Raw genomic sequence first — 12618 nt, 5'->3', positions numbered from 1 at the left:
CTCGGAATTGAATACAGCAACTCTTGTCTTACCGGCACTGGCGTCTTAAACCACTTGACCATCGGAACCTATTTATTTGAAATGTTAATATGAGAATGGTTTATTTATGGTTATTATGTTCATGACTGGCGGCAAGTGATCAAGTAGAACCGTCGAGCTCTCACTCCTTCGAACTTTTTGACACATCAAAATACACCTTATAGTAATCTATCCTAAATGTCAGTTTGGAGTCTTACAAGAAAAACATATTTTCGTGATAACGTGCTTATTTATATATCATTTGAGATTAAAATGTTTCAAAAAATTTAAACATAACATTTATCGTTCTTCTGTTAATGTTACCAAAACTTATCATTTGTTTTATATTTTGAAAGTTATTTATTACGTTTGTAAGCTGATTGGTTGTTTAGTGTTGTCAAATCAAGATAGACTATCGTTCTACAGCCGCTCTGCTGTCCGTCATTATTGCGATCGCCATTTTGCAATAATGTAAGCCAAATGAGCCAAATCATCAGGTAGCTGTTGGCTTCGATATAATTCTACGTTTACATGTTTTCCTAAATATACACAAGACTTTCGGCTTTATTTTGAAAATGGATAAAATTATCAGTATGTGGAAGGTGCGGGAGCTCGCCGACAAAGTGTAAGTACCAACTAGATATGTTTTCATTCGCGGAATTCGTCAAACTTTTCTCTTCCATCTGGGCTAAGATTTTGACATAATTGTGTACTTTCGTTTTCGTTTACCAACATGAATGAATTTATCTTATGTAATTTATTGTTTTTATTTGATTATAGTCCCCAATTTGCACTATTGTAAGTGTACCCGTTAGCAACATAATGGGTGTGTTTAAAAAATTCAGTTCGCTTTTACAGAACACGTTCTTCTAGTTATGTCCTTGCAGCTATAGTATGCATATTAGTATTATCTTCATCCATCGCTTAGTCGTCACACTCCATTATGTTGTGCCAGCTAAATGCAGTTACTTGATAACAATATGTTGGTAAAACATCAAACTGACAGAATTGAGCGGTGTCAATATACCTGCCTTTCTAGACATTCAAATTTACGAAGTCAATCTAGCCACGAAAGTTTTTATTCGAGTAAAATGATTATTTCAACTATTTGAAATCTTCATACGGTTTGTTTACAAATTAGGTAGGTATGTCAATCGATTGTATTGTATTTTAAACAAAAGTCAAATTGCATAAATTAGTTCATATGATATGTTTTATCCTTTGATTTCATTTTATGGTTCCAAACTTTAACTTTGTTAGCTAAATAATGTTCCAAATTTTGAATTTGAAAATATTACAAAAAACAATTGGAAACTAAACCTAAAAGTATGCAAAAGGAACAACTATTATATTGTTCCAAACTTACGGTTTAAGAGTAATGGCGTTTGTTTTAACACTTTCCAGGGCATGCCCTGACCCTGTTCGGTATGCATTTTTCTTCCAGTTGGCTGCCACTTTACTCACCTTCTGTCCTCATCAGGCCGAGTACGAACTTCATTCGTATAGATATATATATATATTTTTCGGCTAATCGGCCGAGTCCGAACTCTGTTCGTGTTTGTTTTGCATATTTTTCCTATCTAAACTGCGTGTCTTGTTTGTGATGTGATACGTGTAGCACCCGTCCAAAGTCTCAAAGTTTGTAAAAGGAATGATGTTTGAAATGTTCTAAACTAGAATTGTTTAAAGGAAGTGACATTTGAACTATTCTAAACTTAAATTGTGCGCTTGAACTGTTCCAAATGTAAGTAGTTTATAAAGAACCATGTTTGAACTGTTCCAAGTTTAAATTGTGCATAAAGAATCATGTTTGAACTGTTCTCAGTGTAAATTGTGCACAAAGAATAACATATGAACTTGCTAGAAGTTTAAAATGTGTATAAAGAATCATGTTTGAACTGCTATAAGTTTAAAATGTGCAAAATGCAGGACCGGCCCTTTGCAGGTGCAATTGGAGCAGTCTGCTCCGGTCGCCAACCTGCCCAAGAGTCAAGGCGCTGATAATACCCAACACAGCGGCCTGGCAAAGTGATTGACTTTTGAACTATTCGAAACAGAAATTCTGTGTGAAATGAATGACATATGAATTGTCTCAACTTTTAATTGTTTAAAAGGAGTGACGTTTAAACTGATCCAAATTTAAATTGTGTAAAATGAATGACATTGGAACTTTTCCAAACTTAAATTGCGTAAAAATGACGTTTGAACTTAAGCGGAGTTTTATACAGGGTGTATCGGCACGTACCCGACAAATTTTAACCAGCGATTCCTGAGCATATATGGAGTAAAAAATGTTAAGGCCACTTTGCTGTTCGGTAACGTTTTTTTTTATAAAAAAATTTACTATTCATATTTTCATCACATGTCACCACCGTTTTATCCTTTGTCAAAGTTTGAAAACCTATCTGGCAATATTTTATTCGAATTCTGTTGAATAATGTACGTATGTACCTACATTGCCGCGCTTTTACAATCACAAAGAAATGGCACGGCACCATTCGTCTCATTTTTAACTACTATTGTGTGTACGAAAGAGCGTGTTCTGTGTTCTATTGTGTACGAAAGAGCGAAGACGCTTTTCGACATACTTGCTAATAACAGCTTTTGAACACGAAAAGCAATGCCAATGACAGTGATGGAGTGTGGAAATTTTTAATTTTTTTGTTTTTAATTGAAAAAAAAATGTTACCGGACAGCAAAGTGCCCATAACATTTTTTACTCCAAATGTGCTAAGGAATAGCTGGTTAAAGTTTGTCGGGTTAGTGCCGATACACCCTGTATAATTCTAAATTCAGATTGAAAGTGTATTATCGTGCTCCATTTATGTGAAAAGGGGCAAATAAATATTGACTTATCAATCAATGCATACAAAATCAATTTGAAAAGAGTTTATTGTGTTACAATCAGAATTGCTGTGTAAATGTTTAGAAAAAAATTAAAGTGGTTTTCAGGAATGCATTATATAAAATAAATTTAGTGTTATTTATACATTTATTTGACTAACCGAAATAGCGTGTTAGTATTTATTTATCTTATCAGCTTCACTTAACCCAAGGTGATATCTATTTACCTGTAATTATAGTATAATCAGTAGTATTTTCTAACCACATTATTTGCAATATTTTATCATTAACAGATAAGTCTGGATTTATTTATATTATGATTTTGACATGTACTTGAAATGCATAGAACCGAATTTTATAATTTAATTTTTTTTTAATTTTTTAATTTTTTTAAAAGAAAGACAAACATTCCCAGGTTACGAATAACCCAACAATGTTTGAAAATCTCCTACTACCACCAAAGAAAGCCGAAAATGTTGCTTGTGTTGTGATGGAGGACTTAGCCAGTCGAGGAATCGAACACGCGACGCTCGGGTGAGACCCAAGCGCTATGCCCACTCAACCACTGACCGGTCTTTTGTTTTCATGTATATAAAGTGTCAGCTACACTACTCGCTTCGACGCTTCGACGAAGTCCTCGACGAAGTTAGCCGAAGTTCGAAGTGCGTGCCCACACACTCGTGCAACTTCGCGAGTAACGCTTCGAGTCCTTTGACTCGGGCGCATTTACCGACAACAATCGGAAGTCGGGCGAAGCGAAGCGAAGTTGCCCGAAGCGAAGTGAAGTTCGTGCCCACACTATCGTATTCGGTCAACTTCGATCAACTTCGCGAGTAGTGTAGCTGGGCTTTAAGACTTATTTACACTGCATAATCTTACAGGCAATTAGAAAAAAAAACATATTTTGTTTTATATGATTTAAGATTTTCACGGCCAAAATTATTTTTGTTATTTGTTTTTGGGGTGTTATGCCGTGTTGCGCTAACTCTTTTAGTCAACGTTTCAGACAACGTTACAGTGTCCCATCATCAGGCCAGATGTGTCACAGTCTGATTCGCAACTGATTGCAACTGATTGCAACTGATTGCAACACGGCATAACACCCCAAAAACAAATAACAAAAATCTTTTGTTTTAATTTATATATTAGCGTACACTATTTGCGCTTGTTATTAAAACAAATTGTGTTTATATGTAAAAACTGCACAAGAGTCCCAACTGTCGAGAGCCAGTGTGACAGGCTTCTCTTATTGGGTTATGTTGTAAAGCTGAACGGAGTGCGGAAGGGGAGGAGGTATTCAGCTACCTGGCCAGATAACTGTCTATTCAGATCTGGTCACCAAACATGACAAAAGCCATTACAAGCAATGTTTAAATTCTAAATGGTGGTCTTACACCAGGGCGTTACTAAGAGTATCTTCGACTCTGGAACGTGCCGAAAATATACCTTATATTATTTTGAATGATTAAATTGTGAAAAACACAAATCAATCTAATAACATTTACTTGCGCATGCCGGGATTTGAACCCACAACCTTCGGCTTGCAAGTCGAGAGCCTTACTCCTCGACCACGGAAGCCGTCAAAGTTGATTCTATTTCGTAATAATTTATTTGTTTTTTGCTAAATAATTTTTAGTATGGAAGTTCTACAGTCCCTCGTGTCTAGGATGTACGAAGTATGTATGAAGAATGAGTTATTGATGAATGTAAGTAAGTCTAAAGCAGTCATACTCAACCTGCGGTCCGCCAAGCTATTTTGTGCGGCCCCCAATACATTTAATATCAGGAACATGATTTACAAAATCTGGCATTCTATATCACGTTAATTTGAGCTTAATTGCGACTTTGACGTACAGACATTGAAACCCGAAGAGGATAGTATAAGTATAATATACTATCTATATAATATAATATGGTATAAGAGTGTTGCTACTGCACACCATAACTGCACACGCTAGATCTCTCTCTAAAAAACAAAGATTTGACATACAAATATGCGCACAAAAAATAATTTTGCTCGTGGCAACACATAAATTTTTGGCAGTTCCAAAGTTAAATGGTTACCAGTGTTACTACCAACGAAGGCGATGTATTGCCAATTAGGCTACTAAACATAACAAAAACCTCTTGAACTTATGTTTATATATCTATTTGATATAATATTTTTTGCGTCCGGAAATTTTCGAAAATGGAATTCCGTAGCTACCCCCCCCCCCCCCATGGATTTCGAAAAATTGTTGTGGGGAATTACATATGATGTTTTTGGCTGTGCGGAATTTTTTTTCAGGGAAGTTCTGTAACAACCCCCCCCCCCCCCCCCCATGGATTTCGAATAATAAAAGGGGGAATCAAGCTCACACCGTTGGCAACACTGATAAGTATAGTGTTGCGCCCCGCGTAGCTTTACAAACATATGAATGTGGCCCGCAGAAGAAAAAGGTTGAGTATCACTGGTCTGAAGTAATGGTGAGAGGAACTGGCAGAGAAAGGATGAAAGTAAACTGAATACTGTATAAATGAGATCCCTCAGGCATATGTGTGGGAAAACCATGTATGATCGTGTGAGAAATGTGGAGATCCGCAAAGAATGCAAGGCTGATGTAAGCGTAATGAGAAAGATTAACAAAGGGACACCAAGATGGTTAGGTTATGTAGAATATATGACGCAAATGCGAATGGTAGCAGAAGTCGGGGACGCCCGAGGAAGACATAGCACGATCAAGGGAATCAGATACTTGAGTCGGGTCAAATCAAGAGTCAGAATAATAGAAGAGTATATATGAATGAGGCAAGTAGTGTGTGCCAAGACCGAGTCATTTGGCAGTCCAACCTCTCTGCCTACCCCTGTAGAAAACGGCGCAATCAATGGTTAGTTACCTTCTTACCAGATAATGTGTTCATATATTTGTAAAAAATGTTTATAATCTACCGTTAGTAGTTTCCCCAGAGCAACTATGAGAATTTTTTTGATTGATTCAATGATATGGATCACAGCACTCAAGAGTCAATACTAAATCATTATTTTAAAGTTTCTTTCGGCAAAGCGCACAGGAAGTGAAATAGCACAAAACTGTCCTATACAAATTTTATAACTTGACCGGCCTGTGGCTGGGTTGGCACCGCGTTTGGGTCCCATCCAGGCGTCATGTGTTCAATTCCTCGACTGACTAAGTCCTTCAACACGATACAAGCAACATTCTCCGCTTACTGTGGTGGTAGTTGGAGATTTTCAAATATTATCAGGTTATTCGTAATCCGCGATGTCTTTATTTATAAAAAGAAAAAATTTATATTTATCCCTCTCGAATACGAGATATGAGCAGAGATGTGCTTTATTTCAAATAAATCCATTTCAAATGGAAATGCAAAATGGGTATTTTCCATTTTGCATTTTAAATGCTTTTCTCTATGCATTTTCCATTTTAAATGCTTTTTTGCAACATTCTTCCTACTATCTCCACTCATCTTTTTTTCATAAGCCCCAAATATCAGTCGGTCCTCAACCTCGCTATGGAGAGATAATTTCCAATTTGTCAAGTTGCTCCCTGGTAGGAGCCCTGGCAATTGAGTGATACCATTACAACAAATACTGAACATGGGGCCATGACGCTGTAATATTAAATGTTAGATATAGTTTCTATGTTTTTACGTTGGCAACATTAGTCCCTCGCAAATTTTTTGTGGTTTCATAATCTGTAGTGGTGTTTTTGGATTTACCATCATGTATAATGTTTGTTCTACATTGATGTCCATTATTAAATGACAAAAGTGTTTAAAAATTCTATAATTATTTTAATTGTTTGACCTGAGAAACCATAATGCATTTTGAATATAGGTATTTTGCATTTGAAATGCTTTTCTAAAAACCATTTTGCATTTTCAAATGGAAAAGTTTTGACCCATTTCCATTTTGCATTTCAAATGGTTTTGGGTACCCATTTTGCACATCTCTGGATATGAGGCCCCAAAATTAGTCATCTTTGACAAGTTGCCATTTTATAATTCCAATGATATTTTCAAATATAACTGTGCCATAGACCTTTAGTCCTTGCTCGAGATACATTGATATTTCAACAACTCGCCACTAAATGAAAACTTGGTCCCATGTTGATTTTAAATTTCATTGTCAAAGTTGTTGATGTTTTTTTTATTCGATTTCTGTTTCGCCTTTGTACAATATACAATAAAGTATTGAATTTCGACCATTATAAACTGTAACTAAATACAGGGTTTTCCAATAAGAGGTGTTATTTTGAAATTCAATCGTAAAAGATCAATGGTTTCGTTGCTTGTGTGGCACATAGCGCTGTTTGTTGAATGTAAACGTTGTCCAGATCAATACCATCCAATTCCGGCCATAAAAAATCATTAATAATCTCTCGATAGCGCAAGCCATTCACCGTAACTGTTGCTCCAGCCTCATTTTCTAAAAAGTAAGGTCTAATGACTCCGCCGGACCATAAACCGCACCAAACAGTCACACGTTGAGGATAGAGAGGCTTTTCAACAATAATAAGGAAGTTGAGTCCATTTTTTTTATTTTTTTTTATCAATGTTCGCATTCAAACTTAAATACTGGTATTTTTTTTTTTTTTTTTTAAGTTTGTTTTCATAGTTAAATTAATTCTCAAAGTTTAAATTTTATTAAGCCCGCCAAAACGAGCGGAATCCGAGCGGTAACAGGCGGGGTGTAGTGTGACGTCATTAGAACTGTGAAAACCACGTCGCTTAAGCATTATGTATGGAAAAAAATTTAATTCTTCAACAAGGAATTCCAGTAATTTTTTTACCAATGTTAACCGTCTATTATAATTGATGTTATTAAAAAAAAAAAGAAAATTGATTAAGATTTCATAGTTAAATTAATATTTTAAGTTAGAATATTTGCTTTTCACGCCCGATACGGTACTTATACGGTATCGCCGTCGTTACTTGTTGACGTTCCCCGCGCGAATTCAGGACCACCGCGCAGAAAAGTAAAGACCAAAAGTAAAATAACGGTTTACAGCCCAGTTCACTGTGAGACTTTTCTGAGCGGCCGGCGGCCTGAAGTGTATCACATGCCATGTGACATGTATAATAATAAAAACATCTAAGTTATGCAATAAACAACATATTATTATAAAGCACTATACGAATATGTATCTTTAGAAATCCATTTCATATAATAATAATAACAAATACGTACATATATTTGACAAACCCAAATAAACCTTTGGCCTATACACCTCTCTCATCTAAATCGATCATCTCTCATGTAATAGAAAGAGATGCACCATAGGTGTTCCGTTGTACGTACAAGTCACGACACATGTGACGACAGAATTCTTTCGACCAATCGTGGAGCGTATACAGTATATTGCTATTGAATGCTTTTTCAAGAACGTTTAACTAATTCTAAGAATAATAATATAGAAATATATTTATATATTTAGAATCGATATTTTTTGATCTACATGAACATATTTTTTATAAGTCAAAATATTTTTCACTCAACTTCCTTATTATTGGGTTTTCCGAGCCCCAGATGCGACAATTTTGCTTTTTGACCAAGCCACCGAGGTGGAAATGGGCCTCATCACTCAAGATGATTTGCATTTGATTCACTCAAGTGAATTTTAATAATTTCAATGCGTTGTTGAAGCATGTATCGTTCCATTTTTATTAAGGCAATGCCATACGTAGTAATGCAAAATCATGTGTTTTTGGTTTGAAAATTAGGTCGCCTAGAAATGTTTCAGATGCTTTAATTAAATACTGCGAGTAGAATACATCTTGGCCTTTGAAATAATCGAGCATTTTTTAGATAAGTCTTTTTATAAGCCCAGAAAAAAATAATGTAAAGGCCTATGAAAACTGCTTTAAAGTTCAAAATCTCCTAGTTAGGAACCCATTTTCGGTTATGATTTTATTGTATAATGTGGCAAATTAAGTTATTTATAAAATGATCGGAAAAAAATTAAATATTTATGCCTATATATGTTTCAGATGCTTTAATTATTGAGATATTGGCATCCCTGAAAAACCTTTTGGTTTTTGCAAAGATAACAATATAAAACGGAAAGAAAATAATGGTCTATAGTTTCACACATAAGACGCAAATACAGAGCACATAAATATACGAGTTTTCCAATAAGAGGTGGTATTTTGAATAGCCCGCTATTTCGGTAGATGTTACTTTTGAAGCTGTCATTTTTTGACATTTGACAAGTAGAAACTACGCCATTAAGGCGATGCACTACGTCGTGTAATATTTTAAATTGAGCCGCTATCAATAACAACCCTTACGTAGATGGCGATAAGGTTTAAATTCCCACTTAACAGCATCCGCCTGTTTTGATTTATGCAAGAAAAAAACATGGCCAAAAAATGCTTTTTATTTTATTTTGTGGATGTTAAGGCATAAATTTTTTTTTTTTCGATCATTTTATAAATAACTTAATTTGCCACATTATACAATAAAATCATGGCCGAAAATGGGTCCGTAAGTAGGAGATTTTGATCTTTAAAGCAGTTTTCATAGGACTTATACATTAATTTTTTCTGGGCTTATAAAAAGACTTATCTAAAAAATACTCGATTATTTCAAAGGCCAAGATGTATTCTACTCACAGTATTTAATTAAAGCATCTGAAACATTTCTAGGCGACCAAATTTTCAAACGAAAAACACATGATTTTGCATTACTACGTATGGCATCTCCTTAAATAAGTTATGTTAAAAAAGAGGTAGTCCAGCAAAGCTGCCAGTTTTACCGCATATTATTATTATTATTACCACACCGGAAAATGCCACTCAACTTATGGACAGTTGCAAAGGATAATTTGACTAAAGATTTTGCTTCAGTTGATATTGTCTATCCTTTCTTTGATCTGTGTTTGACGGCCGGCATAGTCCAGTGGTAACGCATTGGACTGCCATTCCGAAGGTCGCGGGTTCGAACCCGGCGTGCGCAAATAAATTTTATTTGATTAATTTTTTGTTATTTCACAATTAATTGATTAAAATAATATATAGTATATTTGCGGTACGTTCCAGAGTGGAAGATACTACCAGTATCGCCCTGGTGTAAGACCACCAAATGGCTTTAGCCGTGTTTAGTGACTAGATCTGAATAGCCAGGTACTTCCCCACCTTCCTCTTTCCCTTCCCCACTTACCTTCAGCCTCACAACATCCCCCAATTGGGGATGCCATAGTCTCACTGGCTCCAGACGGGAGCAGTTGGGACTCTTGTAAGGTATTCACTATAAACAAAAAAAAAAAAAAATCCAATGGTAAATAATAATATACCCATTTTGAACACAATTGATTCATATAGGACACAATGTATTTGGAATTGGTACCAATAAATTATTGATAATTACTGTTGGACTCTGTCTCATACGATTATCATAAAATTCGTATGCATTTTTTATCAATACAATACTGTCCTGTCCCTGCTCCGTGAACAGCCTCAACCGCGCAGTGCAGGACTATCGGACAATACAACATCATGCAACAACTACCGTAGTTCAAACGCGGAATACTACGAAAATCGATACTCGACGATGCACATTACGATCGATTTGGCGAAATATATTGGGTCTTTTATACCAAGATGTATTGTAGTGTTAGTAATCCGGGCGCCGAGACACGTACGCGTGGAGCGACTGGCTATTGTTCTACAGGGTGGCCACAGACCTGGAAAACCGGGAATTATCAGGGAAATGTCAGGGAATTTCAAAATATTCTTAAAATATCAGGGAATTCCAAAAATAAAACGAAATTCGTTATTTACGATTTGTGAAGTCCCAAAGTTGTGTTTTATTACTTTTACTTGAAGCGTGTGTAACAAAATATATGCCGACAAAGACAAACTAGATAAGTAGGTATTTTTTTATTATTATTTTCGTAAATAGCCCTTGCAACACAATCATGTTGTAAACCACCCGCCTTGGTTTTTCCCCTATACTATGTGGGTGCGAAATCTGTAAAGAAAAAGCTAGCAAAGTTACAACAAAGTGTCAAAAGGGTCGGACACCCAGTACAGTCGTAATAAAATTTAAAGATCATCATTATCAACATTTTTACAAAGTGTCAATACTTACTTTTTTTCTATATATTTTTCGTATCTGTTCTAATTTTCTGGCGTAGATGAAAATCGTGTTTTAAAATAAAATTTTGAACGATATGTCCTTATACCAAATAAAACATATCAGGGAAAAATATAGAAACTGCCCTGGAAAACCTGGAATTATCAGGGAATTTTGAAATCCGTTTTTTGTGGCCACCCTGTCCTACTGTCTTTTCCAAACGCGTTTACAAGCGGAAAACACGGCCGGACATGGCGGTGGGGGTAAGGCACTATCCTACGGAGATAGTTTGCCAGTCTATATCTGGGACTGTGTCTTGATTCATTGTCCTGTACTCCAAACTACTGTTCACACCAGGACAAAGGATCAGAAGCTGGGACAAGACAGTATTGTACTGTACTTTTGTGATCCATGCATTATCATCTTTTTGTTTATTATTATTATTATGTAATGAGCAGGTAGCATTCTGCTGATGCGCTCATATCTGATTTCACAACAAGTTTGACAGTAATTGAGTTGTTTTAAGTTTGAACTAAGTCCTTTCTTCTCTCCAAATGTGAATCCAATAGAGCTTTGAATTGATTTATATTTGTTGCATCGATGACATGTTGTGGGAGTTTGTTCCAAGCATCCACTACTCTATTTGCAAGGAAGTGTTTTCTAGGATTAGATGCAAAAGGTGTCCACGGAGATTTATATTTTTATTAGTAGTGAAGATTTCTTGGATGCAAGGGCAACTGTAATGTCCAGATAAAATTTTGAAAGTCTCGATCAAGTCACCCCTTTCTCTTCTTTCTTGTAAGGTTGGTAATCTTAGTTCCTTGAGTCTATCTTCGTATCGTAGATCTTTCAGAGCTCTTGGTATTTTAGTGAAACGTCTCTGTACTCTCTCTAACAGATTCATATCCTTTGCGAAGTAAGGACGCCATATTTGGAAAGCATATTCCAGGAGAGGTCGAACATATGTTTTATATATTTTTAACATCATGTCCGGTGTTAGGTCAAGGAAGGTTTTCTTGATTAGATATGTTAGTGAATTTGCTCTTTTCACAATTCCAGCGATGTGTGGTTCCCATTTCAAGTCCTGTGATATGGTAACTCCTAAGGCTAAGTCTTGTTGTAATGTCATATATATATGATTTTTTTTATAAACATTTCTTCCAATGTACAATCCAATTTGTATTTCTTTTCAACCATTTAACTATCTGTTTCCTGTTAATAATATACACTTCAGACCTCTGGCAAATTGACCATTATATTTCTTAAAAACTCTGTCAGAAGGTCAGAGAATTTGTGTGAATTTCCGCTTTGCAATAAAATCCAAATAAAAGTAATATTTCTGAACGTATCCGAAAACTTAAAACTGTTTTTAAAAGGTGATGAAATACAATTTCAAATTTGATTATTAGAAATAAACATAATTTTTTTAATGCAAACATAAAAAAGTTATAAAATGTTTATAAATGTTATAAATACACTGAACTAAAAATACTTATTATGATGGGGAAAAAAAAGCACTTTTTATTAAGCAAATATATTAAAAACATTTTTGTCACTTTGCTTTTTTGTCATTTCATAAAAAAAATAATAAGTAAAAAATTGCGGCCGTACTTTTGGTTTCATAGAGGTGTTCATTTTTAATTCTTCTGTGGTTCTTTTAGTTTTGAATACAAAATGTGTTG

At 35.2% G+C, this 12618-nt stretch overlaps 1 protein-coding gene across 1 annotated transcript in view; it reads left to right on the top strand.

Moving 5' to 3' along the window:
- The first annotated feature begins 477 nt into the window (after positions 1-477).
- lqfR (clathrin interactor lqfR) overlaps positions 478-12618 on the top strand; it is a 38211-nt gene continuing 26070 nt past the window's right edge. The window contains exon 1 of the mRNA XM_089646966.1: positions 478-643. Coding sequence (XP_089503092.1) covers positions 594-643 — 50 coding nt within the window. The 5' untranslated portion in view covers positions 478-593. The remainder of the gene's footprint in view (positions 644-12618) is intronic.

Source organism: Hesperophylax consimilis, chromosome 25 (genome assembly GCF_061612785.1).
Source record: "Hesperophylax consimilis isolate HC1 chromosome 25, BYU_Hcon_1.0, whole genome shotgun sequence".
Classification (NCBI taxonomy): Eukaryota; Metazoa; Arthropoda; class Insecta; order Trichoptera; family Limnephilidae; genus Hesperophylax; species Hesperophylax consimilis.
Note: the sequence above shows the minus strand (reverse complement) of the source record. Positions and strands in the feature narration are given on the sequence as shown.